The sequence below is a fragment of the Eschrichtius robustus genome, chromosome 12, assembly GCF_028021215.1.
Source record: "Eschrichtius robustus isolate mEscRob2 chromosome 12, mEscRob2.pri, whole genome shotgun sequence".
NCBI lineage: Eukaryota > Metazoa > Chordata > Mammalia > Artiodactyla > Eschrichtiidae > Eschrichtius > Eschrichtius robustus.
Genome location: NC_090835.1, coordinates 68254131 through 68281488, shown reverse-complemented (window position 1 = coordinate 68281488; position 27358 = coordinate 68254131). Strand labels below are relative to the sequence as shown.

The 27358-nt window shown below is 55.6% G+C and overlaps 1 protein-coding gene across 2 annotated transcripts in view; it reads left to right on the top strand.

Moving 5' to 3' along the window:
- The first annotated feature begins 1851 nt into the window (after positions 1-1851).
- Positions 1852-27358, top strand: part of GRM4 (glutamate metabotropic receptor 4) — a 99778-nt gene continuing 74271 nt past the window's right edge. For both annotated transcript variants that reach the window (XM_068557683.1, XM_068557682.1), the window contains exon 1: positions 1852-2370. In XM_068557683.1, the coding sequence (XP_068413784.1) occupies positions 1852-2370 (519 nt within the window). The remainder of the gene's footprint in view (positions 2371-27358) is intronic.

Sequence of the window (27358 nt, the reverse complement as noted above, 5' to 3'; positions counted from 1 at the left end):
TGGTTCACCTGCAGAAGGGGGCTGAGGAGAATTAAGAGCCATACTCTTGGCCTCTGAGGAGCTAATGGAGGAGGGAGCATTCTGATGCGGGGGTAAGATGTGAGGTGAGGGTTTAGAAGAAACCCGGGAGCTGAGGCTGGATCCTGGGCTGTGCCCCCTCTCCTCTACCCCTTGCACAGACCTGGAGCAGTCAGGGACTCTGTGGGGTGGGGGATGGGTGGTTCTGAGACCACCACTTGGTCTTGATAGAGGGACCATATTTCCAGGGACACCTCCCAACCCAAACACAAGCTCTTCTTCCAAATGGCTAGGGAAACTGAGGCACAGAACGGGCGAGTGGCTGCTGGTCTTCATTTGACAAACCCATGGGGAAGGGGGCCTTGGGGTCTCCCCCTAGCCAAGCCCTGGCTCAGCTTTCCGCCTTTCTCCCTGGGGCCTCCTGAGTCGAGGGGAGGGAGGTTGCTGGTGGTAAGGGAAGGCTGGGCCCACACAAGGAAGTCCTGGGGAAATTAGCCCAAATTAGCCATGAGAATGAGGAAGAGCTGGTACTCTCTCCTCCACCCTTGCAGATAAATATTTAATCACAACAACAGTAATTAACGACGATCATCATCACAATGTGCACTAGCTCAGGCCAGAACCCAAGCCCCACTCTCAGAGGGAGGAAGTGGGGAAGAGAGAAGGAGCAAAGAGAAACTAAGAAAGACCCTTAGAGAGGGGGAGGGGGAGGGGGGGAGGGGAGGGGGAGGCCCAGCAAGAGAAAATGAGCCTCAGTTGGGTTGACCGCCCCCCACCCCCCGCCCGGGGTGGGGGTGCAGCTGGGGTGGAAATGGGAGGGTCCACCTAGCCCTCCCCAATTCAGCAGAAGAACCCCAAACCCCGGCAGCCCCAGCTTCTCCCTGGCCTTCAGGCTGAGCAGCTCTCAGCCAGACTTCTCCTGGGGCTTTGTTGGCTTTCCTTGTCTCTGAGTCCTCAAGGAGCCCAAGTGTGTCTGGTTCCAGAGCTGGGAGCCAGAAAGCTGGGTTCCAGGCGGCGTTCTGCTGCTCGCCCCCTGTGTGACTTGGGTCAGGTGCTCTCCTGCTCTGGGCCTTGGTTTCCTCATCTCTGAAATGGGCTGTGCCCTGTGGGACCGGTTTCTGCCTGCTCCTTCCTGTGGGTGAGTGTTGAGAGGGACCTCTCTTCTTCCCAAGCCTCCCAGGTTGTTGCCTGGGGAGAGTGCTCTCTGAGGCCTCGGGTCTGATGGTAATGGGCACAGGCCTTAAGAAATCTTCAAACACCACCCAATTTCTGCCTCAAGTTCTCCCATTTGGACCAAAGTCGAGCAGCAGCTGGGAGGAAACCAAGTTCAGGAGATTTGTGGAGTCTTTGGCTATAACCTCCAGCATCTCCTGCTCTCAGGCTCCTGATGAGAGATCCGAATGGCTAATGTCTTCTTTGGGCTTCTCTTTGATTCTCTCTCTCTCTCTCTTTAAGGTTGGTAAGAGGAGAGCATTGGAGCTGTTTTCTCCTTGATGCCAAGATCTGCCAAGCTAGGAGCACTCTCCTGCTTTCACAGTCATCCACCAAGAACAGGCCTGCAGGACGTGGGGACCAAGCCCAGAGCTTTGCTGCACCCCAGGCACTCCCTGCCGTCTGGGAGCATGGCCTGTGCCTGTAACTGAGCGTTGCCTGCGGGGCGAGGACCACCAGTATGGTTCAGCCTGTTGGCTGCCATCAGCCGCCCTGCTGCTGAAGCTGTGCTGGAGAGACTTGTGGGGGCTGCTCTGCCCCTGCTCCCCCAGGCTGTGGGCCAGGGGCCCACCACGGCTAGGAGGGAGGCCTGCCGTTCATGGGTCTCTAGGGATTTCCGAGATGCCTGGGAAGAGGGGCTGGGGCTGGCAGTGGGCCCGGCTGCTCCTTTGCCTGCTCCTCAGCCTGTCTGGGCCCTGGGTGCCTTCCTCCCTGGGGAAGCCCAAAGGCCACCCTCAAATGAATTCCATCCGCATAGATGGTGACATCACTCTGGGAGGCCTGTTCCCGGTGCACGGCCGGGGCTCAGAGGGCAAGGCCTGCGGAGAACTCAAGAAGGAAAAGGGCATCCACCGGCTGGAGGCCATGCTCTTTGCTCTAGATCGCATTAACAATGACCCGGACCTGCTGCCCAACATCACGTTGGGCGCCCGCATACTGGACACCTGCTCCAGGGACACCCATGCCCTGGAGCAGTCGCTGACCTTTGTGCAGGCGCTCATTGAGAAGGATGGCACGGAGGTCCGCTGTGGCAGCGGCGGCCCGCCCATCATCACTAAACCTGAGCGTGTGGTGGGTGTCATCGGTGCTTCAGGGAGTTCGGTCTCCATCATGGTGGCCAACATCCTTCGCCTCTTCAAGGTTAGTGCCTGCCCAGCTCCTTTCTCTTCTTCTCCTCCTGAATCCGAGGGAGAGAGTGTGTTTCCCAGCACCCCCAGCAATATCTGAGAATTTGGGGCTGACCTGTGGTGAGGAGGGACCCAGCCCCGTGGTGCTGACCGTGGTGCTGAAACAGCACCTGCTGCAGGCAGCTCCTTGATCAACTCCGCTCCTCTGCGGGGAATTCTGAACCAGGAGGGGAAAGGAAGTACTGGCGAACAACAGAAGGGAGGCGGAGATGGGCAGACAGAAATATAAAAAACCCAGACAGATGGACGAATAGAAATTTAGGTAGATAGAAAGGTAGACAGGTTAAAAGATAAACATAGAAGGGGAATGTGAATGTTGGAGATTGCCAGGGAGAAAAAGCAAGACTTTTGTTTTGACATTGTTTTTCAATAATTGCAATTGCCAAGAAAGATCTGTTTTTCTCCTGGGTAGTTGAGAAAGCCCCGCGTGGCCCTCCCGCTCCACCTCAAGATTATAGGCAGAAAATGTGTCCTGATTTTTTGGATGAGGTGTTGGCTACTGAGCCTGCAGCGAATGGAGATGAGGACGGGAAAAGGCCTGGAGGAGCGGGCAGTCCCTGTTTCTGGTGCCCTTGGCCCTGAACTTAGCTTCCCTGGCTCATTACCTTCCTTCTGCCCCTCTTCCTTGCACACCTTTCTCCCTTTCCTTCTGGAATCCCTCCCTGCCCCCTCTTTGCCGCCTCCCTTCCTCTCTTCCTGGGGCCGGAGCTGCTGATTTGCAATTCAATTGGAGCCAAGTGCTTCGCTAAGCTGCTAAAACTACTGAAAGCTACTGGGTAGAGAGAAAAACATTACAAGCATTTTACCAATAATTATGTGCCTGCTCCTCTCTGGGAGCCTCCTCGTTTGCTGTGTGTGCGTGTGCGTGTGTGCGTGTGTGTGTGTGTGTGTGTGTGTGAGAGAGAGAGAGAGACAGAGAGACAGAGAGACAGAGAGAGAGAGAGAGAGAATAGGGTGAGGAGGAGGAAGGGAGGCACAAAGGGAGCCTCTGGGTCCCTTCTTCACTCTGGTGTTAGATTCTTGGCCTCTGGAATTGGCCCCTTGTCTCCTCAAAGGCTCCAGAGTTAGGGAGTGGACGGAGAGAGGCTGTTTGGCCTCATGCAGGATGGGAAGCGCTGAGGCTGGAGCCGTCTCTCCTGGACCCTTTCTGGAACACGTTTGCCCAATCCCATGATGCCTCAGTACTTGGGGGGCATTTCTGGGGGGTGGGGTAGAAGTGGGGATGAATGGTGCGAATGTCCCTGTGTTGGCTGCGGGGGTAGGTGGGAAAGAAAGGTGGTTGGAGGTGTCCTGTCACAGCAGGGGCGGGGTTGGAACTTTGCCATAGGCTGGTCTGGGCCACGTGTGCTGTGCAGTCCTTGCCTTGGGGCCTTCTTCCTGTAGTGTTGGTTTTGCTTGATGATCCAGATGAAAACACTATTTTAATTTAAAAACAAATGGATGCATTCTGAAGGATGCAAAATCACGCTGAAGCCGGAGACTTGAAGGAGACTGTGCCTTTGTAGTGAGCAATCTAAACAACCCCTGGGGAGCAGTGTTGCTCGTGGGCATTCGTTGGTAGGATGGTTGGGGAATGGGAAACCGGTCCAGTCCCTCCACCTGCCCGATTCTGCATTGAGGAGTAGAGACCCAGAGGGGAGGGGAAGCAAGGCTCTGTGGTCCCGGGGCCTAGTGATGGGTTCAGTGAGCTGTGTCATCAATTCAGCCTGCCTTCCCTGGGCTTGGGAGGTGAGGCGACCTGGGTCAGCAGATGTCATCCTATCTGAGTGGGGCACAGTCCCCCAGCCTTTGAGAAGGCCAGACTACAGATGGGGCTGCTGCAGTGTCCTTTTCTGAGCTTTGTATTAAACACCTTGGTGAGTCTGGGTGTTTTAAAAAGTGTTTTATAAAGATGATAAATCAACGTGATTGGGCCCTTGGGGCTATGACATTGGTGAGGGTCCTTCCCACCGTGTCCCAGAAGGGAACCAGTACCCACTTTATAGGGAGGTGGAAAAGATCAAAGGAGCTGAGAGGTGTCACCAGACACATGGCAAAGGCTCTAAGAAAGGTCGCTGCCAGCGTTAGGCCTTGAAGCGGGCTCTTGGAAGCCCCATGCAGCAGTGGGCTGTGACTGCTGTGCTGACCTCTCCCAGGATGGGGAAGGTCGCTGGTGGGGTGAGGGGGTGTGGGGCCAAAGGGCCTCACCAGCCGAGAGCTCTTCCGCTGCCCATCTGGTCACATATGAATGTGGCCGTGGCCTGGGTTTTGTCTGAGCCTCCTCAGATCACAGGGAGATGAGTGGGTGGGGAGGTGGCGGGTCGGGATTCCCCCAGCCTGCGCAGAGAGCAAGATGGGACTGGGAGGTAGAGGCCTAGGGAGGGGAGAAGGAAGGGGGGCGGAAGGGGCCTGTTGGGAAAGGAAAGGGAACGGGCGGTGGGGGAGATGGGGAGAGAGCCAGAAGGAGACAGCTGGCTATGGTCCGAAGTCCCTGGGTCCCTTTTAACAGCGTTGATGTTCCAGGCTGGCGACAAGAGGGCTCCTCAATAATTAAACTGATAGAAATGAGAGGCCGGGCCAGAAACTGAAAAGCCATTTACAGAGACCAAAAGGTTGAACTTTGAGGAGGGAGGTCAGGTGCAGAGCCTCAGGCAGGGAAGGATGAGGGAGGGGCATCTTGGGGGCCGGGGGAGCTGCGGTGTCAGGTGTCTGTTTCAAAGGACATCACTGCGCCCCAGTCCCGCCCCAGTCCCGCTCTCCGCCAAGGCTATTAGTGGGGTCTGCTGGGAACTTCTCCCAGAGGCTGTGATTACAGTTCTCTGTCCTCCGTGAGGTGGATTTCCTGTGCAAAGCTTAGAGAGGAGCTCTGGGTTTGGGGGCACGAGGGGTAATTTCCTGCCTGGAGAATGCTGATGGGGTTCCGTCAAGGCCAGGGTATGAGCAAAACTCACACCTGCCAGAGCTGGGAGGGGCCAACTTCCTGTCACACAGATGTGGAAACTGAGCCCTGATTAAGGGACGGGTCAGGGCTGTGGTCAGGTCCCAGCTCCCAGAACTGACTCCTTCCAGACTGCCTGCCCAAAGCAACTGGGTTGGAAGTGGGCCTCAAACCCAGGCCTTCATTAGGGATCAGAAGCCCTGACTTTGGGAAGTTGTGGGTCTGACAGCTTATATCCTTTACTCCCCCGTTCCCACCCTCTCCTTCATCTTCATTTTGGCTCCATTCTCCTAGTTAAGGGAATATTGATGGAGGTAAAGAATACTTTTCAGAGGAGAGCCTAACGCAGAGGATGTGGCCTCTACAATACTATGTCGTGGGGACAGCCCAGGTTCTGAAGCCAGTCAGATCTGGGTTTGAATCGCTGCGCCACCAGAGTTACCTCAGCATATCCACCATATCTACTCACCCTACCAGTCACTTACACCATAGTATGAACGAGCCAGTGAGATCTTTTCCTGAGAGCAGTTATTGTTGGGGGGAAAAAGAACATAGTAAGTGCCCTGGAAGGAAACAGTTTTCAAATCCTTGACCTGTAAGAGCTCAGAAGGATCCAGAAATCATTGCATTGAGTCCCTCATTAATCTTGCAGTGGAGAAAAAAACAACAACAACAAAAACTGAGGCTTGAAGATGGGAATATGGCCTAGCATGGTGGTTAAGAATCTGGACACTGGAGCCAGACAGCTTTCGCCACCTTGGCAAATCGTTTAGCCTGTTTGTGCATCAGTTTCCTCCTTTGTAAAATGGGGATGATAGTGGTCTCCTAGGCCTGGTGTGGGAATTAAGGGTTAATGTCCAGAAAAGGCCTAGCCTGGTGCCTGGCACACAGTCAGCCTGCAGGAAATGTCATTGCACAGCTTGTAGCTGGGCCTTAAGTCAGCATGGGAGACTCCGTTGATGTGGAGAGGCTGGACCGGGTGGGCAGGGACAGATGGTGACCTTTGAGGCTGATCCTGGAGAGGACCGACCATCTGCTGGGCCTCAGGTGTCTCCCTGCAGTGTGGAGACTGAGTGGCCAACTTAACTTGCAGGTAATGAGGGTTTTCTGGCTGTCACCACAGTGGGGTTTGAGCACTAAGAGTGGGGTGGAGTGGAGGGAGGGCAGGAAGGGGCAGGTGGGAGAGGGGATGCCAGCCAGCAGGTGGAGGGCAGGTGCCCAGCTTCCTAGGAGAGGCTGGGCCAGGGACACTGGTGGGCGACATTGGCTCTCTGTGCCACGTCAGCCTGGCCTGTGAGGGCTTGTCCCTCGCGGGGCTGTGAGTGCTGTAAGGGTTTGTGGTGCTTTTTAGAGAAAGCTGCCTGCCAGGTGCTTGGCTTGTCTGCCCCTCAGTGCCAGGCCCAGGGCTCCTGGGGAACCTTTGTGGCTCAGCTGATACCCCATGTTCTGTTGAGGATGTGGCTTTCCTGTCTTGAAAGTGTTTTCACTGCACAGCCAGGAGGAACTTTCAAGAGGGTCCACCCACTCTCCCACAGCCTGCCTGTCTTCCTTGAAGACAGCTCTGTCCTTGCAGCGCCCAGGCCAAGAAACTTGGTGGCATTTTTGACCTCTGCCTTTCTACCATCTGCAAATCCTGCAGGCTCTCCTTTAGGACACGTCCTCGTGCTGGAGTCTCCTCGACCCCCACCTTGTGCGCTCTCACCCGGATCCAGACGAAACCTCTCTCCTCTCCCTGCTTCCAGACAGGCCTTTCCACAGCCCAACCTTTGCTCAGCTAACAGAGCGATCTTGCTAAAAGCCAAATCCAATCTGCTCCCCACCCTGCTTAAACTTTTCCTTGACTTTGCATTGCTCTTAGATTAAAACGCAAACTTCCAAAATGCTTGCCAGTCTGACAGACCCTGTGCTACCTGGTGCCCTGACCACATCGTTTTGCCTCTCCTGGGTGCACTCCATACCAGTCCTACTGTTTTCTTTATGTTCCTTGAAGACACTGTGCTGTTTGCCCACCACAGGACCTTTGTACCTGCTGTCCCATCTCTATTGGAATGTTCTCCTCCTACTCTTTGAGGCTGGATCCTTCTCATTCAACCTAAAGTTTAAGTGGACTCTCTTCAGAGAAACACCCTCCATCCCCCAGTTATTCTATATTATTTTCCCATCTTCCCCTTCATGACCCTCACCACAGTTTGTAGTCATGTCCGTATTTCTTTGTTTGTTTTCTTGTTTCTCTTGGCTTCCCCTCTGGCCTGCTGCCTGTTTTTGTATGGCCCATGGGCTAAGAATGGTCTCCGTGTTTTAAATAGTTGAAAAAAAATTAAAAGCAATATGTCATGACACAGGAAAATTATATGAAATTCAAATTTCAGTGTCTGTAAAGTTTTATGGGAGCGCAGCCATGCCTGTTCATTTACATATTGTCTAGCACTGCTCTTGAGCTATGCCCTTGGAATTAAGTAGATGAGACAGAGACCATCAGCTGACCCCTGCTGGCCTCTAAGTTGCGCCTGTAGGACCCCAACAGATGCCAGATCCATGGGGGGCCCTCAGGAAATCATGGCTGAAGGGACTCATGGAGAGTGAGCCATTTGCAGCCCCCATGTCTCCCCAAACTCTGCGGTGACAGCAGGGTGGCCCCCGTCTGCAGAGCCTGCATGAGCTCCTGGCTATGGGGATAAGTGTAGCTAAGCTCACCTTACCATGGGGTCCAGCCACTGGCCACTAGTGCCCACCACTTTGGTGACCCCTGGGCCACCTGTTTCCTCCCCCCAAATACCTCCAGCTCCTCGCTGACTTACGGAATTCTTTTCGCTTAATGCTTTGTTCCCCGTTAAAGGGTATCCCCATGTCCCACTGTTGGCTGTTATTAGAGATTTGTCCCAAGAAGACTTACTCAGTAAATGTTCGGGAGTGAATGAGGGACCCTCCTGAAGAGGTCGTTGGGGTAAAATAATCACAGCATTTACATGGCACGTATCCTGTGTCAGGGTCTGCCCCAATCCTCACAGCAACCCCCAGGGGTAGGTGTACAGTGGTTATCCCCATTTTATAGACGGAGAACTGAGGCCCAGAGAAGCTAAGCAAATTCCCCAAGGTCACACAGCTAGTAAGTGGTGGAGCTGGGATATGAACCCAGGCTGTTTGGCCCTGAATCTACCGTTTTCACCGCTCTGCTCTCCTTTCTCTTGGTCATCAGATATTCTTGGGTGAGATCTGGCCCAATACTCACTGTGTGGCCTTTCTGAGCCTCAGTTTCTGTATCTGTAAAAAGGAGTGTAATGATACTCATTTGGCAGCAGTGATAAAGTATGCAAAGCCTTTAGCGGGTGCTTAGGGGATGCTGGTGTTACGAGAACAGGTTGGATAGACATTAAGGTGTCTATCCAAGCAGCCGAGGGGGGCGGGGAGGAAAGGAGGAGGTGTAGGAAGTGGTCTTGCTGAGGGTGACTGTCAGGGCCTGTTCTCCTGAGGTGAGGACCACACAGCCCTCCCTCTGCTTTTACAGCATTTCTCTTTCCCCCAAACCCTAGGTGTCCCTTTGTGGTGGGAGTCTGGGGAGGGGGCCTCAAGACCCAGGGTCAGGCCAGCATCTAAACAGAGTGGGGAGGGAGGTGAGGGGAGGGAAAACGTGGCCCTGGGGAACAGCCCTGACCACTGAGTTGCCAATTCTCTCTGTGCTCCCGGCAAGTCCTTCCCTGTGGGTGGGGCACTGGGGTACAGGTTGCATCGCCTAGTGGTTCTCAAGCCTGGCAGCTCATCATAGTCACCTGGGGAGCGTTGGATTCCTGGGCCGCCAGTGGTGAGGAGCCCTGGGGCTGGGTCTGTATTTGCACACCTGCTGGGAGGCTCAGCTGGCCGCTGGCTGAATGCTCTGAGTCCTCCACGGTGTCCCGGTATTCCTGTCCCATCTGGCTTCTCCAGCGAGCGCCCCCGCCCACCCCGCAGCCCTCTCAAGCCCACTTCCTCTGATGTGCACCTTCAGGTTGCAGGACCTCTCTGAACACGGGAAGTTTGGGAGTGGAAACAAGAGGGTTTCAGCTCTGATCACTGGACTGGCAAACAGGCTCATTACTGGGAATGAAAAGGAGTGGAGGCCTTTGGGGGGCCTCTGGGTAGATTTCCTGTAGATGCCCTGGAGGGAGGCCTGGTGGGCTCCTGGAGCCTGGGTAGGGCTGACAGGGCCCCTGGGCGAGGTGTGTGACATTGTGGAGGGGCCAAGGTGGGGCTGAGCCTGGGGAAGCTCAAGTTCATGACTGCTGGTTTCTGGCTCGCTGTCCCCCATCTGGACCTTGGTTGGCCCATCTGTAAGAATCCATTCATTCGTTCACTCACCAAGTGTGTATTGAACATCTCCTCTGGGCCTCCCTCTGCTAGAGCTGTGGCCTCCATCTGGCTGCACATTGGAATCAGCTGGGGAATTTAAAATTCCCGGGTACCCGAGCCCCACCTCAGGATTTTGGATTTAATTGATGTGCGATGGGGCCTGGGCTCCCCAGGTGATACTCACGTGGAACCCCAGGTGGAGAACTGCCACGCTAAGCAACTTTACAAAGCAGGCAACAAAGCAGATGGAGGCCTGGCCCTCGTGGGCTTCCACGTTTGAAGGGAAGGCAGGCAGTGAACAGGTGAAACACATAAACGTATAATTGTCACGGGAGAGCAGTTCCTTGCAGGACAAAGCAAGGAAGTGGCTAGAAAGCCATGGGGGGTGGGGGTGCCAACTTAGGATGGTTGGAGGTGGACTTTTTGAAGTGGGACATTTGTGCATAAACTTGAGTCGAGTGAAGGAGGTCCCCCTACAAATATCTGGAGGAAGAGTTTTCCAGGTAGAGGGAACAGCAAGTGCAAAGGCCCTGGGGCAGGACTGTGCTTGGTTGATGACTTGACCCAGGAGCTCAAGAGGGAGGACCCAGACAGCCCTGGGACCAGGGAGAGGAGGACCAAGGGGGCTCCAAAACCCACATCTGCTCCTTCTAGCTGCAAAGGGTATTGGGGGAGGAGGGTTACCAGGATTCTGGTGACCTTGGGCAAGTCACTGAGCCTCTTAGGGCTTCAGTTTCCTCACCTGTAAAATAGGTAGGTGGTTCTTGACCAGTCCTTGTGAAGCCACAGAGGTGATGGGCAGGAGATGTAAGGGTAGAGCCCATGTGAGAGGCTAGTTCTTTCTCCTGGCTCTCCCCGTGCTGGCCTCTGGCCTCCCCCTCCCAAGCCCCCTGTACCTCTTCTAACTCCTCCCCCTTCATTTCCCTGCTCCCCGCTCCCTGACCTGGGGATGAACAGAGCTGGAGACAGGAGGGAGGCAGACGGGGACCCTGAGGGGCAGTAGCTTTCAGTAGTCAAAGCATGGGCCCTGGGCCAGTTGGCCTGGTTCATACCCCTGCTCTGCCATTTATTACCTGGGAGGCCCCTCTCTGTGCCTCAGTTTCCTTGTCTGTAAAATGGGGACCCTTGTAGCCCCCACCTCATAAGGCCTTGTGAGGATTACATGAGGAATACACAGAAAGAGCTCAGGGCAGTGCCTGGCATGGGACTCTGGATATTGGCCGAGTGCCTGGCCCTGGGGGGGCAGCCCAGAGCAATGGCCTTGCAGGCAGCCACACAGTAGGTCACTCAGATCCTGGCCCCAGATCACTGGGCCTCTCTGGACCTCACCATGTCATCTATAAAATGGGCAGAATCACATGCACCTTTCAAGGTGCTGATGCAGAATGATAAGAATGGGGAGCGGGTGGCAGGGTGGGCGCACAGTAGGGTCAATAATATTTGTCCTCATCTCTTGCTGACAGAGTATCCAAGGGGCCTTCGAGGAGGGGTGTGGTCTGGGCCATGCTGGGTGGGGCGCTCTGTGGGGCAGAGAGGCAGGTCGCTGGCTTTGGGCAGAGGAATGACTCTGGTGAGTGTACCCGAGTCCCCCTGTGTGACGGTCCTGGGGTCCTCCCGACCCTCCCAGTTAGGTGTGGGGGATGGTAGGGAGATCTCCGGCTCCCCCCTTGGGGAGGGCTGAGGGTCCCCTTACCAGAAGTCTCCCATAGCTTAGGGACCTGCGCTCTGGGCCTGGCTCTGCTGCTGACTCACTGTGTGACCTTGGGTGGGTTGGCTGCCCTCTCTGTGAGCCGAGGGCGTTGGATTAAGTGGGCTCTGACCCCGGTCCTTTACCTGGAGCCTCTCCTGCAGAAGGAGCGACGAGCTTACTCCTCAGGGTTCAGGCTGACCACCCGTGGCCTTCCTTGATCGTGGGCCGTGCTTTCCAAAGCCTGCCTCCCCGCCTCTGCCTGGGCCATGCCCTCCTCCTGGAATGTCCTCCTTGATGCCTGACGGGCAGAGTCAGGCTCCTCCTCCAAGCCCTGACTCAACATCCAAGACTTTCCTGACCCTCCAAGGTCTGAAATCCTGGGGTACATGGGGTTTCTCGTGTGGCATTCTTGGGTCTCCCCAAAGTTCATGAGCACGTTGAGGGCAGGACTGGGTTGGACCTCTCTTGGTGCCCGGCCTGGATACAGACAGAAAGACAAATCAGGGAGCCTGCCATCCTTGGGACCAGGAGTTGGACCACACGAGGGAGCTGTGCCTGCCGTGTGGGTGGGGCGCACAGGCTGCAGGGCTAAGCCCACTTTACTTCCCTCTGCTCAGCCCGGTTTGAACTGTGTACTTTTCGGTTTCCCCTGAATTATTAAACTAGCATTTTTATGACCAAGACATGTTGGAAATGAAAAGAAGGATAATTCTGCTTTATATTCCAATTGACCTTTTCACTTGCCACCCGCTCAGGGGGCCTGGGCTGGGGCGAGGTGATGAGACGCAGGCCCAGGCCTCCCCTCCGGGCGCTGGTGCTGGGGCTGCTGTGGAGAGTCCTGGCTGGAAGCTCTGTCGGGGGAGGGGAGCAGGGACACCCTTAGTCTGAGGCCCTCTTTCTCTGTACATGTGTCCCCAGCCCTCTGACTCATTCTGTCTCGCTCTGCAGCTTTCTCTGTTTCCCTCTCATGGCCTCCCCCATCTCTCTCTTCCTCCTGGTCCCTTTTGGACTCTCTCTGGCTCTGTCTGGGTCTCTCCCCGGGTGACCTGGGGCAGCCTCATCCCGGGGCCCCGTGGTTCAGGTAGGATGTAAAGCGGCTGCCAAGCCCACCTGCTCCCGGCCGGGCACCCCCCAGCCTCGTGCCAACTCTGGACACCCACCTGCCTCACACCTGGATTACGGTCGTTGGTATCTCAGCGCTGAGCACTTCCTAGTGGGTGCCCAACCCACCCAGGCCCCCACTCCTGACTCAGGTTGCCTCCCACAGAGCTCCAGAAATTTCCTTGGAGGTATGGCCTGGCCGCGGGTACACCTTGATGCTGCTCTGGGCTCCGCTTTGCTCGCCCGTGGGGTGACAAGGGCTGGCTCTGTGTGCTTCGCAGGGCTGTGGGGAGACCAGGCCAGGCACAGGGGTGTGGACCTGCTTCAAAAAGGGAAAATCCTGGCTCTGCCACGTACTGCTCTGTGACCTTGGGCAGGTCACGTAACCTCTCTGAGCCCAGTTTCTGGTCTGTGAAATGGAGAGGGTGGTTGTGAGGGTTAAATGGGATGATGTAGAGTGGCCAGCACAGGGCCTCGTGCCCAGAGGTGCTCAAGGACAGTAGCTGCGGCGCCCTGTGTTCATGCGCTACTCTCCCCACCCCCTCCTTTCATCCCTCATTCCTGGACCTCCATCCTCCCTGGGCCTCCCTTTCTCCCTGGGGTCTGCTGAGAGGTGCCCCAGGGTGACCAGGAGGCCTGCGCTCTGCTCAGCCCTGGCCCAGCGCAGGGACAGTGAGGGTGCCACCAGGCCGGGGGCCCAGGGAAATTTTAAACTCATCACAGCTGAACTGTCTGGAGGGTGGGAGCCCCCTGGGTCCTACCCCCGCCCTGGGCAGAGTGGAGAGGGGCCCTGATGGTCCTCCATGTCTCCTTTTAGGGCTGCAGAGCAGAGAGGCAGCTCTTACCTCATTCTCCATCGCCCTGGGGCTGTGGTTTAGGGGAGAGGACAGGGCTGCGTTAGCCTCTGTCAGGGCTGCAGGCGGCAGGGGGCGTCTGTGTTCAGTGCAGCTTCCTCCCAGGCTGAGCAGCCTCCCCCCTTCCAGGCTCAGGTTCTGAAAGCTGCCAGGGAATCCAATGTGGCCCCCACCCCAGAGGGGCAGGAAGAGGGCAAAGCTTAGGAGTGAATTCCAGGTGGGAGACATTTGAAGTTTAGGCCTGGGGGGTGGGGCTGTGAGGGGCGTGGCTTCCACCGTCAGCTCAGTTCAGAGAGAAGACCTACGGAAATTGGGGTGCAGGGAAGTGGGGTGCACCCAGCTGTCACAAAGAGCCTTTTATTTTACTAAAGATGAATGGCATCTCCCATGTGGGTCTGACAGGAAGGGGTTTCCCTCGTTCACCGGGCATCATATATTTTAATAATGCACACTTTCAAGCATATGGAAAATTATAGAGAATAATATAATGAACTGCCCTTGTAACCACCCCCTGGCTTCGTCAAAATATTGATAATTTTACTCTAATTGTGTCAAAACTTGTTTTCTTTTTAAAAAAGAAAACATTGCAAATATAATCAGAGGCCCTTGCTTGCGTCTCCTCATCCCACTCCTTTTCTTCCCCCCACAGAGACGGCCCCAGCACTGTCTTGTATGGGTTGTTTTTAATTCCTTTAATTCCTGTGCACTTGAAAAAAAAAATATATATATATATACATACATATACATCTCTCCATAAATAATACTTAGTTCTGTTTTGCCTGTTGTATGCATGATAGACACAGGATCACACTGTGTGTGTTCTGCAGGTGCTCAACGTCACATTGCTCTGCGGTTTTCTTTGTTCCTTTCCTTTTCCAGGTAGCTCTCCACTGCAACAGTGCCCAGTGTGATTGCTGTCCGTTTTGTGTGGTCACCTAGGCAGGTTCCCCGAAACTGGTTCTGCGTAACCATCCTTGCCAGCGTCTCCTTGTGCTCTTGGAGAGTTTCTCCTGGGTCACACCCAGGAGCGGAATTGCAGACTCATGGGGAATAAACCTCCTGAACTCTCCCAGAGGCTGCCATGTTGCTCCCCACATTCTGTGCCAGGGCACTGGTTTCCAAACCTGCCTCACCACTGGGATCCCCAGGGGCTTGTTAACACAGGTGTTCCCGGGGTGCCTGGGCCTAAGCCAGCCCTTCTAAGGAGACAGTCATGGTGTGGAGTCTTATTTCATCAGGTCCCCGGGGGCTTCTAGGACCTGCATTTGGAAGTGCCCCTCCTGGCTCTGCCACAGACTTGCTGTGTGGCTTTGGACCAGTTGCTAGATCTCTCTGAGCTAGGATACCCTAATCTATAAAATGAGGATGACGATGATGGTGAAGACTCAGTCAGGGCTGGCCTTTACTCCCTAGGGTATAGCCTGTGGTGTCTCCAGGGTGGCCGCAGCCTGGCTGGGCTCTGGCTTCATCCAGAGGAGGGATGTCCTGTTTGACGCCATCTGTGAAGTCATGCTTGGATTCATTGTTTTGCTTAACAAACATCAGGGCCCCCTGCTTTGTGCAGACTGTGCCATGCTTTAGAAACACGGAGTCTAGGCCAAGGACCCTGACCTTGGGAGTTGAATGGGGCAGTAATTCAATGACAATGATGTGAGTGCTCTAATGGGGGTGGACAAGGTGCCCTGGGGGTGGGTGAGGGGGGCCTCTAACCTGCCTGGGGGGGAGGTATCAGGGAAGGCTTCCTGTAAGAGGAAAACTAGCTGAGGCTTACCAGCCAGGACACAATTAGCTAGGTCAAGGGGAGTGCTGGTGGGCAGGGGAGGGCATTCCAGGCAGAGGGATCTGCGTCCAATGGCCTGGTGGTGAGAGAGAGAGAGAGAGAGAGAAAGAGAGAGAGAGAGAGAGAGTGAGCCTGGTGTGCTTGTGGGGGCCTGGCTCTCACACCTGCCTGGGGCTGCAGGAGCTGGGCCTGACCAGGCGGCCGCCTTCCCCATAGGGGTCGCTCTTGACAGCAGGATGGCCTTGGGTCGCAGCTGGAAGGGGTTTATGGGAAGCCTGAAGTGTGAGGAAACGTTAAGTGCCTTCTAAGTAGTTTGATTATTTTAAATTGCTTAAGTGGTTTCTAAGATGGTCCTAAGTATCCCGGTGACATAGACACAAAATCAATTAGGAAAGTACAACAAACTCAATAAGAGGAGAGTAGACCCCTCACCTGCCTTCTCTGCCCCCATTCCCACCTGGGCCTGGCCGCTCAGCCTGGACCAGGATCCCCTCCTCTCGCCTCCCAACACCAGACTGGGGATCCCCCACCGCCTGTGCTGGGCTCTCCTGGCCTTGAGTCCTGACCCCTCTCTCAAGCATTTCAGTTGGGGGTCGGGGAGAGAGGGTGTGTGTGTTTGGGGACCTGACAGGGTCTCCTTTAAAGATGCTTCTCTCTCCGGAATGAGCCTTTTGTCTGGCCGCTGGGGGACCTGGAGCACCCTAGGCACGGCCTCCTTTTCAGTGACAGCATTATTGTGTGAGTGCATCAGACCTTCCCCTGGGTGTTCAAAGGAGCCAGAGGACGTACCCCAGCCCCAGCCTCGCCTGCTTGCCACCGCTCCCTGCGTGCCTTCCAGAGAGCTCTCAGCCTGGGCGTGGCTGCCGTGTCACCCACTCCAGGCAACATTCACCAGCACGTGGGGGGTGTGTGCACACGTGTGTTCTCCCCCTCCATTTTCACACATCCGCAGCCCCTGCTGGGTGAGCTCCCAGTGCTCTTGGGGTTCGCCTCTGTCAGCGCGAAAGGGCTTTGTGTGGCCCCCAGGACTGCCTGCTTCCTGTTTCCTCAGGACGGACACTTAGTAGTTTCTGATCTTGTGCTTTTACAAAGAACCACGATGGGTAATTTTGTGATTGGCCACTCCACGGGTCTCTGTAGGGTGAATTGCTACAGACACGTGCTGGGGCAAAGGGCAAGTGTGTTTGTAATTTTTTGTACTCTTGCCAGCAAGAGGTGACGGCTGGACTCGGTGGCGCCCTGTGGCCAGGAGCGTGGCCCCAGAGGAGGTCCTGTGGCTGATTCTGACTTGACCTCCGTGCAGCCTCATGTAGTGGATCGTGGGAGGAAGGGCCAAGCTGGCCCCTGGGCCTCAGCTCAGGAGCTGCCCAGAGGAACGAGTGGGCTTGTGTCATGTCTCACTGGTGGCTGGTGGGGTGTGAGGTTTCTGAGCCGCTTCCTCGGCCGTGTCTGTGCACGTCCAGGGGGCTCTCCCTCCACAAGGAGTCGTGGCAGTGAAGGCTGGGGTGCTGGGTGCTGGGAAGCAGGAGGTGGCAGGGTCCTACCTAATTGGAGCGGTTATCCTGGGAGTGACGGGTGTTCAGGTGCTCCCTTTGGGGGTGGGTGGAAAGGTGGATGTGGCAGGTGCAGCATAGGAGGCAGAACCATGTGTCCTCCGTGATGCCGTGGGCATAGAGCACGGGGGTGGGGAGAGGTGCCCAGCTGGACTGCCGGCCTGAGGCTGGGGGACTGTGGCTTCACTTGATTCCTCCTCAGGAGGAAAGCCCCCAAAGCCCAGGAAATTCAGCTCCAGGACTGCAATCCAGCATGGTGGCTGAGGGAGGGCGTGGGCAGGGGGCCAGTCCAGCAGGGAGGGGAGATGACCTCACTCGCACCATTTGCTGTGGACAGGAGGGATACGTGGCAGGAGGGGTCTGGGAGAAGGAGGCAGGAGCCCCAGGGCTCCCAGGGTGGCCTTGCCTTGGTACCCTTCTCGCCCACCTCAACTCCAGCCCTCCCTCCAGCCCCTGCCAGCTCCAGCCCAGTTCCCCTGGGTCATTCCCTGACCACACCCCCTGCAATGTCCAATCTGCTAACCTCTGCTTCTGATGTTCCCTCAGCCCCTGAAGAATGCTCTGTCTACCTTTTCTTTACATAAAAAATAATTGAAGTGTAACTTATACACAGTGAAGTACACAAATTTCAGGGGCATTACTTGATGAGCTTTTATAAATTAAGATACAGAACATTTTCAGTTCCCTAGAACATTCCCTTGAGCCCCTCCCAGCCCACATCCCTCCCTCCCCAAGGCTAATCAGTAGCCTGATTTCTAAAAGCATAGATTAGTTTTGTCTGGTTTTGAGCTTCATACAACCAGAGTCACACAGTCAGTCTTTTGTGTGTGGCTTCTTTCACTCACATTATCTGTGAGATTCCCCCATGTGGTTGGGTATTTTGATGATTTGCTCTTTTTCATTGCTCTGCACTATTCCACTGTGTCATTGTTTGTGTAGGTCAGCATTCATTTACCCATTCTGCTGCTGCTGGACATCTGGGCTGAATTCAGTGTTTAACTATTAGGAATAAAGCTCTTCTGAACATTTGTGTACATGTCTTTTAGTGGACATTAGTGCTCATTTATATTATATATATAAATATGAGTAGATATGATTGCTGGTTCTTTGGCTGCATGAATGATTAGATTTAGAAGAAACTGCCAAACATTTCCCTAAAGGGATTATAGCTTCCTGCCACATTTTTTTTGCTTTGGAAATTCCACCTGTGCTTCAAAGGCCCATCTTGAATGCCACCTCTCCTGATATCCTGATGGATAACAGCATTGGTCACTTGGATGTCAGCTCTACAGGGCACGGTTGTGTCCCTTTTCTTGTCTGCTCTATCTCTAGGGCCTGGAACCTGATAGGTGCTTCATAAAATGAATAGTTGAATTTATGTGCCTGGCCCTGTGTCAGGAGTTTCACATAGGTTATCTAATGTAAGTCACTGGCTAGGAAGTCTGTCGCACTGGCCCTATTCTACAGGTGAGGAAACTGAGGCTTGTCCAGAAAGCAGCGGAGGCCTTCAGCACTGCCTATCCCTGAAGCCTCTGCTCATTCCACAGTTCTCAGCGGCATGTGTTTGGAATTTCTTGCTCTTTTTCAGCTCGCCCACTTTGATTTCACTCGGCCTCATATTCTAGTCCGGGGGTTGTTGAATTAAATCTCGTGGGTGACCTAGTTAGCTTGTGACCCAGCCAGCTCCTGAAGGATCTGTCAGCTTTTTCTTCATCCTGAGCCTGTGCCCTAGAATCAGGGTTTTCCAGGTTGGGATAGGGGTGGGAAGGCTGAAGAAACCCACCCGTATGAAATTAAAGCCCTCTTTTGGCATGGCCAACATTTGTACCTTGTCAAAATCCCTTTCCATTGGTTGTGACAATCCCTGAGGTCACAGCCTGGCCACCCTCATTTGCATTTTCCGAGTGAAAACATTGGAGCCCAGGGAGGTGGTGTGACCTGCCTAGAGTTGTCAAGGAGCCTGGGGAAGAGCTGGGGTGAGGGCCTTGAACTCCTGCCTTCCAGCCATGTGCTGTGGTATTGTAGGGGTGGGCTGGGAGCGGATGGAGAATGGGAGTTAGGCTAAGAACCCACCGAGGCTTGTCCCAGGGCCGCTTTGGGAATCTGGAAAGGCTCTTTCAGGTCATCGATTTACTAAATGGTCTTTTAGAGCCCTGAAAGGTGTGCTGGGTATCTCAGGGGCAGAGCCCCAGAGGAGCCTGGAGGCCACTGTCCATGGTGCTGAAGCAGGACTTGGCTGTTGGGAAGCAGAGGAGGGGGCAGTAGAGCTGGCCTTGGGGGCGCTATAGCTTCCCAGGAGGTGCTATCCTGCCAGTTTTGGTGGGAGCTGGGCATGTGGCTGGGCAGACGGTGCAGGCGCCTTGATATTTTAATTGAAGCCTGGAGACACGGTTACTCTGTCTGCTGTGCTAACAATGTACGGAATAAATAATTCATTGGTGGCTGTGTTGTGCCTGCTGTTCTCACCCATGGGGGTGGCCACACGTGTGCTCAACATGCAAGCTGCTGGGTGGGCCAGGAGCTGCTATAATGGGCTGGTGGCTGGACCAGAGGCGGTGCGTTGCCATTTTAACAGGGCCCTGGTCACCTCTCAACCGCCGTGAATCGGTTTCCTCCCAGGCAACCCCCAAGGAGAGGTGAGTGGAATGCGGGGCCAGCTGCTCCTGTGGGTTGCAATTAAGTGACACTTAAAGGTCCATTTGTCCTCAGAGCAGCCTGAAATGGCAGCAACCTGGAGGAAAGGCCCCTCTTAATGGGCACTCTCCCTGGGCTGTGTTTGAACTGGTTCCATTGGATTCAGCAAATATGTATGGAGCTCCAAGTTTGTGCAAGCTACCGGAGCAGGTGGTGGGGATGGGAGAGATTGCCAGTGAATTAATCTGGGTCCTTCCTGGATGCGGAGGTATGACATGCATATGATTTGTCACAGCTCAAGTTGGGGGTGTGGGAGGGCTGTGGTGGAGGTACAGGAGAGGGTGTGTGGGGGCTCAGGGTAGGGAGAGGTCGGTTCTGACAGATCATACATGGGGTGGCTCCCTGGAAGAGGTGTCCTGCAGGCAGAGAGGGAGCCATGACAGTGCTCCAGTGGAAAGGACGGGTATGGTTGGAACTTCAGGTGTGTCTGGCATAGATGCAGCAGGGCTCCTGGCATGGGAGAGGGTCAGTGGAGAGGGAGTTGGGGTGGATTAGGGGCTGAGGCCAAGAGTGTGGGCTTGATCCTGCAGGATGGTGCCTTGGTCCGATTTGGGGGTTAAAATATTCCTTTGGGTGTGGAGTGGAGGTTTGGTTGCAGGCCGAGGCCTGAGGCTGAGAGAATGGTTAGGAGACTGATGGAACATTTCAGACTGGAGGGCCATATGGTGGCCCGAATGATGGCCTTAAGCATAGTGTCATTCATTCATTCGTTCATTCACCAATCAAATAATTAATGAGTCATATGTTAGGCTAGGTTAGGAATAGAGCAGGGAACAAAAGCACGCGCAAGCACGCGCAATCCTTGCCCACGTGGAGCTGACCTTCTAAAGGGGGAGAAAGACAGTAAACAAGCAGTAATTCAAGAGGTGACAGGTGCTGTTGAGGAAAATTGCAGAGGGCCAGGGGTTTCGAGAGTGATGGAGGAGGTGAAGAGCTCTTTTAAACCAGGTGGTCAGGGAAGGGGCATTTGAATACAGACCCAGGCAAATAAGGAAGGGAACCAGGTACCTGGATGGTATTGTGGGTGAAGGGCACAGCCAGTGCCAAGGCCCCGAAGCAGGAACATTCTTGGTGCATCTGAAGAACAAGGAGGCTGTTCAGAGAGGAGGAGAAGAGGCGGCAGGGCTGGGTCAGCAGGAGCTCTGGGTCCCAGGACAGTGGGGCTGTTCACTCCAGATGCATGAGTGGCCTGTGGAGGGTTTTAAGCAGAAAGTGATGGGATCAGATTTATGGTGTCAAAAGCCCCCTGGCTGCCCTGTGTGGGCTGAAGGTGTAGCCGTGTCAGAGGCAGGCATGGAGGAGTTTATGTGTAATAACCTCCCTCTCTCTCCCCTCCTCCCAGGGGGCAGTCAGCTCCCAGCCCTCCTCCGCAGAAAGCCCCTGAGGAGGCTTTCAGGAGGCCTGGCAATTCTGCAGAGCCCTGTTCTTCCTGCCCCCCTGCCCCATGCCCCTGGTCCCCAATCCCTGACGCGCTGCGGCTGCGACCCTCAGCCACTGCTGGATGTGCCTTGTTCAGGGCCCTCTCTGGGCCTCAGTCACCATAAGGTGAGCCTCGTGGCAAATGTCTTCCTCACTGAGTTGATGTGAGGTTTAAATGGGAGAATGTCTGTGAAAGCTGTAGAGGGAAGGCCATTATTATTACAAATTTCAAAGCTAGAGGGCAGACCGAAGGGAATGGTTGAAGGGGGCCCTGAGAGTAGTGATTTAGGAACCTGTGACTCTAGGTGGTGACCCTGGCTGAAATATGCATGGATTCAAAAGCTGCAGGGAAGAGGTATTTAGGGAAGCACATGCCGGACAGACTGCCCAAGGAAGTGGTGGGTGTGGGGTGCACCCTTGCCCTGAGGGTGATGCCGTGACCCCCTGATGCCTGAGCCCTGGGCTGAGTCCTGTCCTCACAGGAGGTCCTTCTTCAGCTTCCCCTGTACCCTGTGCCCCCTCCGGCCCCTTCCCACCAAGAGGTTGGGGCCAGGAGGGTGTTTCCAGCTGGAACCTGCTGTGGGCACCAGACTGTCCTCATCTGGGGGGCTGCTCACGCTCCCCACCTTCCATATCAAGCCTTTCTCTCCCCCACAGAGAACCTGGGGACTCCCTAGCCTCCAATCAGCTCAGGCCCAACCTCAGGAACCTCCCTCTGTCCCTCCTCGGGAGGGTGGTTGAGTTATCTGCTGCTCATATGTTTGGCAGAGAGCTGGCGGTGAGACCCAGACTGGCAGTGCGTTCACTGTGGGGCTCCTTCTGGGGAAGCCCCTCTGATTGCTGTCGGGATCTGCTGAGGTCCTCCAGGAGCTGCTTATAGAGCTGTGAGCGGGAGACACTGCCTCCCTGGGGCTGGGGGAGAGGACTCAAAGAAAAAGCCTGTTGAATTTAATTCTGTGTTCTATTGCGCGTTGGATAAATAACCTTCATTGAGATGGAAGGTGGGGGGATGGACAGGGAAGTCTGATTAATTTCGAGCTGGTTTCTCATTTGTTAATTTTCTCCCAGTTCAGCAGGATTATTAAAACAAATTAGCGACACTGCTCTCTCCTCCCTGGGCTGGAGCGGGGCTTGGTTCACAGGAGCGATCCTGCCCCTCTTTTCCACTACAGTTATTTAGGTACGACTTGGGGTGAGGGATGAGGTCTCCCCTGTCTCGGGGTCTCTGGGCAAGGCCCGCATTTCTTGTTGGGGATCTTCACGTCCCTGCAGCCTCAGGGAAGTGCTGGACACCCGGGGAACGGTGGGAGGTGCTGGCCAGCCAGGGCGCTCTCCCTCCAGCAGTGCCAGTTATCTGGGTGGGCTGGGGCCTGGACTGAGGGACAGGCCTGCCAACTCGAGCCCTCTCCCCAACCCATGGTATCCAAGGGAGCGGGACAGGTGGACGAGCATGGCAGGCGGGCTCACAGTCTCTGGGCTGCCCCTCCCCCTGGTGCCCAGTCCTTCGGTCCCCCTCAAACCCCACTGACCCTGTCTAGGCTCATCAGCCCTCGCCCACCTTGAGCTCTGCCCCTGCCAGGCTGGATCTCCTATTGGTTGGATCAACCCTGCAGAAAAACCGCCCCTTGCCGGGTGGTAAGGGGGGAGAGTGATCGGCACTTTCCTGCTCACTGTGGGCAGTTGAGAGTTCCAGCTGCTTGATGGGCAGCTGGGCAGGGTGGTGACAGTTCAGGGGGTGTTATGAACATTCTTTTGTGCTCCCCAAAACGCACAGTAAATGCTGTCCCTGCCCATCCTGATTATACAGGAGTGTGTGTGTGTGCACGTGTACACACACACACACATTCAGGTATATTTAGCACCATGAGCCACTGTCAGCATGTGTGCTTGTGTGTCCAGGATGTGTGTGTGGGACTCAGGGCATGCTTGTGTGAGCTTGTGCTCCTGAATATGGGGGCGGGTGTCTCAGGTACACCCAGGTAGACCTAGTGTGCATGCCTGGCTCAGAGCATACCGTCTGCCTCTAGGTGTATCTGTGTGTGACTCATGTAATTCTGTGTGTAGTGTGTGCTCTCGTGTCTGTGTACCTGGGTGTATGTGGAGTGGGCAGGGGCGAGCACTTGTGTGTGTGTGTGTGTGTGCACGCGACGCCCTCGGCACATGAATGTGAGCGGGTCCTTCAGTTTTGGTGGACTGAATCTGCCGGCTCCTGGCAGGGCTGCCAGGTGTGTCCACGTCTGTGTCCGTGTGTGCGTGTTTCCTCCTCCCTGGTCCCTGCCCCCATCGGCTGATACTCTGGAGCCTGAGATTGGATTACCTGGAGTGTCCACCTGGGCAGGCCTTGGCTGCCCTGAAGGTGACCATGGGGGGACCTGTCTCTGCTTGGCTCCGTGTTGCCTGGGGGACACAGGGGTCCCCTGGAGAGAGGCTGTTCCCTGTGGCCTCCTGACCCTCCACTCCCCCAGCCCGCCCTAAAGGACCTTCTTGCAGTCTTCATCTCCAGGCCTGAGATGGAGGAAGGGGCGGGTGAAGGAGAGCTGCCAGGCAGGATAGATGGCCCTGAAGCCTGGGCTAGGGGAGGGGCACCAGCTCGACCTCTAACTCCTGAGGCTGGGCGGTGGGTGCGGGACGCCCCAGCCCCTGTGACTCACAGGCTGTTGAGGCTGCCAATCCTGTGAGGCACAGCTCCCTCCAGACACTTCCTCCAGCAGAGATGTGTTATATCAAGTCGAGTGAGAAGGGCCATGGGTCAGGGGCCAGGGAGGGGTGTGGGGCTGCTTGAGATGAGCTGTTCAGTGACAGCCTCTCTGAGAAGGTGATGTTTGATCAGAGATGTGAATGAGTGAAAGGGTGTATGTACTCTGTGGCTCTGCGGGGGGAAGCCAGCCGGGCAGAGGGCACGACACGTGCAAAGGCTGTGAGGCTGGACCATGCTTGGGGCTCAGGGGCTGTTTGAGGAGGCCAGTGTGGCCAGAGGGAAGTGAGTGGGGGGAGGGTTGGTAAGAGCTGAAGTCGGCCAGGCAGCAGGTGTTGGGGACATGCTTGGGAGGCTTTGGGCCCTTCTGAATTGTCCCTGCAGGTGCCCGCTGTCTGCTGGGCCTGGCTGCGCTGGGAGACGGGACCCCTCTCCGGGCACTGCTCCCAGCGGCTGCCCCCAGTGGGACCTGCTGAGGCCCGGGCTCACGGGCAGACCTTTGTCAACTCTCCGGCTTTATGGAGATTCTGGGGCAGGGGCTTGAGTCGGGGGGACCAGGTGGGAGGGGCCAAGATCCTCTCCGGGCTTCCCTCTCAGAGAGAAGCGTCAGCTCAGATCACCAGTTGCTGGAAACTAGACACGTGGGCTGGGGCAGGGGGAATCTGTGGGCATGTCCTGCCTGTCCCCTCATTGTCTGGACAGGCCCCAGATGTGCTGGTGGCTCTCGCTGTGGGCTTGGAGGGAGGCTGGGCAGCAGGATGGAAGGATTCCTGCTCTGGCATTGGTGGGCCTGAGTTTCCATCAGTAGTTGAGGGATTGAGGGCCAATGACTTCTTTCGTGTCTCCAAGTCCCTGCCCATAAAGTGCAGAGAGCAATGTCCACCTGGAAGGGGTGTTGTCAGAATTAAATTAGTGAGGTTAGAAGGCCCAGTCACAGGTCAGACCCCAGAGCAGACCTGAGATGAGCATGGCTGGCAGCTTTCCTGGGAGGTGCCCTCAGGATGGAGGAGAAGAAAGAAGGGAAGTTCCAGGGCCACTGCCTTCATGAGCTGGTACCTCGGTGGGTGCCCGGGACTCATCCCACCTGGGCTGCTGGGGGAACAGCATAGAGCAGGTCCTCAGTACTGGGCAGGACTGTGCTGTCCCCATCCCATCACAGTACCAGGCACACTGTGGGCAGGTGGGCTGTGGTCGCTGAACGGAATCAGACATCTGCAGGTTTCTGCAGTAGATGGAAGGAAGCAGAAGGGTCTGGGGAGAGATTCCCCCCCAAATCCTACCTGCCATCCTTTGGGAGGAGCTGGGCCCTTCCAGGCTGGAGGCCGAATTTCTGGGCTGAGAGGCACAGAGGCAGCACAACAGAGCTGGGGTGTCTCAGAGGTGATTCAGGTCAATCCTTACTTCCACGGGGAGGTGGCAGAGGCTGGTGGCAGGTGGAGCCCAGCAGCGAGAGTTCAGATGCATGTCTTTGGGCAAGTAATTCAACTTCTCTGGACCTCGGTTTCCTCACCTGTAAAGTAGGCGGAATGCTAGTACCTTGATGACAGGTGTCTGGTGAGGACGAAATAAATGAATGCTGAGAACAGAGCCTGGCACATAGTAAGCATTCAGTAAATGTCAGTTATTACTGTGATTGTTATTTTATGATTATTAGATGAGAAACCTGGGGCACAGGATGGAAGAGGGTCTAGTTTGAGGTCACACGATGAGTTAGTGACAGACTAGAATTCAGGCTCTTTCCACCCTGGCCAGATCTCAGAGCGGTAGAAGGTGCCAGCAATGGGGGTGAGAGGCGGGGTAGCTTCCCCTCCGCTCTGGGCTGAGTCCCTGGCCCCTCCTCAACCTGCTATGTCACTGGGGCAGCTGGAGAATCCCCAGGAGCCCACTTATCTTGAAGGAATGGGCTTGGCCCAGAGGAGAAGCGGGCAGCTGACCCCGGAGAACTTGTTTGCCTGGCTCCTGGCTTCAGGCTCTTCATTTGGTCTTGGGTGCGCTCAGAGTTCAGGGGAGGGCTCACTGAGAGTTTTGTCACAGAGGGAGACACTTGGAGCTGGAGGGCTTTTGGGGGGGGGTCATACTTCTCTCTATCTCCACACACACCCCTGGGCCAGGCCACCCTCACCTCTTACCTGGACTAATGCAGTAGCCTTCCCAATGCACTTGGTGGTTCCCATCTTGCCCCGGATCTGTTTCCAGTGCAACCATGTCTCATGCTATATTCTCCCATCCTCTCTGTGTTTTTGCCTTTCCTTGAACCAGCCATAGGGCCTTTGCACCTGTCTCACCTTCTATCTGGGTTGTTCTTCCCTCTTTACCTGGGTATTGCCTACTCATCCTTCAGGTCTCAGCTCACTGCCCCTCCTCAGGGAGCCCTCCTTGGGTGCCCTGGCCGGATTCAGGCCCTTATTCCAGGCTGTCACAGTTGCCCCCCCGCACTCCCCCGACCTCTTCCCAGCCCATCTCAGAGGTTGTGATTATGTATGTGTTGGTGTGCGTATCTGGTTAGAGACCGTCTCTCCCACGGGACTCAGCTCCACGGGAACAGCGGTTTGTCTGCTTTTGCTCACTGTGGTCTCCCCGGTGCCTACCATGGCGCTGGGCACAGAATGAGTGCTCAGTAAATATATTTTATTTTTGTTTAATAAATTTATTTGTTTATTTTTGGCTGCACTGGGTCTTCGTTGCTGCTCACGGGCTTTCTCTAGTTGCGGCGAGTGGGGGCTTCTCTTCGTTACGGTGTGAGGGCTTCTCATTGTGGTGGCTTCTCTTGTTGTGGAGCACGGGCTCTAGGCGTACGGGCTTAGTTGCTCCGCGGCATGTGGGATCTTCCCAGACAGGGATTGAACCCATGTGCTCTGCATTGGCAGGCAGATTCTTAACCACTGCACCACCAGAGAAATCCTGTAAATATATTTTAAATGAATGCATGATGGGGTGAGAGGCCCATATCACCTCCACCCTTGCCAGGGCCCAGAAACCCTTGTTTTGCAGATGGAGATGGGGCTTCCACAGCAAACGTCCCCCAAGAGGGAACCCTGGGCTAGAACAGCACCCCAGGTACACCTGCATGGGGCCCCCTTCCTGAGGGTGCTGGTGAGAGATGGGTCAGCGCCAGGGGCTGCCAGTGCCTGAGGACAGCGGTGGGGGCAGCTAGGAATCAGAGAAGCCCCTGGAGGTTGGCGGTGCCCCCTGCAGGCTGGGTTCTCAGCAGCTGGCTCCATCCCAGGGCCCCGGGAGGCAGTGCTGGGTCAAAGTGGGGTGGGCAGGGGAGAGATGAGCTCTGCAGGTGGCTAGTTGTCAGCCTGCCCTGTAGTCTTGGCTAAATTGCTGCACTTGGCCCACCCATTCCCCTGTCCAGCCCAGGGCTCAGGCTCCCTCGCTCCAGTGGGGCCTCCTCCCTGCCAGCCTGGCTGTGGCTGAGCTGTGATGTAAATTACCTGGAGTGATGGTGATGTGACTTTTATCGGCTTGTGTGTTCGATAATGTTCGTACATCCCATTATATCATATTATATTAATACAGAGCCATATATTCCACGCAGTGCAGCACATTTACCTGACTTGGGAGAAGACTGGGCAGACGCTGTGGTTCATCTCTCCCCGCCTGGCCACGCCCCCATCGCTGGCCAGCAGGACAGTGCCATTACAGATGCTCCAGGGGCACCCCGTTCACTGAGGTCGTCCCGGCCCCGCCCCCGACACCCACAGCTTGGGGGTGGGCTCAGCGGGTTCTGTGGAAGAGGCTTCTGGATGTCACCCCCACATCGTGGAGGCCCCGTCCTCTGTCCTTTCTTGTGAGTCCAGGGCTCATTAAACCTCCATTGAACAGATGTGGAAACTGAGGCTCGGACACGGGAAGTGTGTGTCCAAGAGATGTGGTGAGGAAAGGCCAGGAGCAAGGACTCTTGGCTCCCCA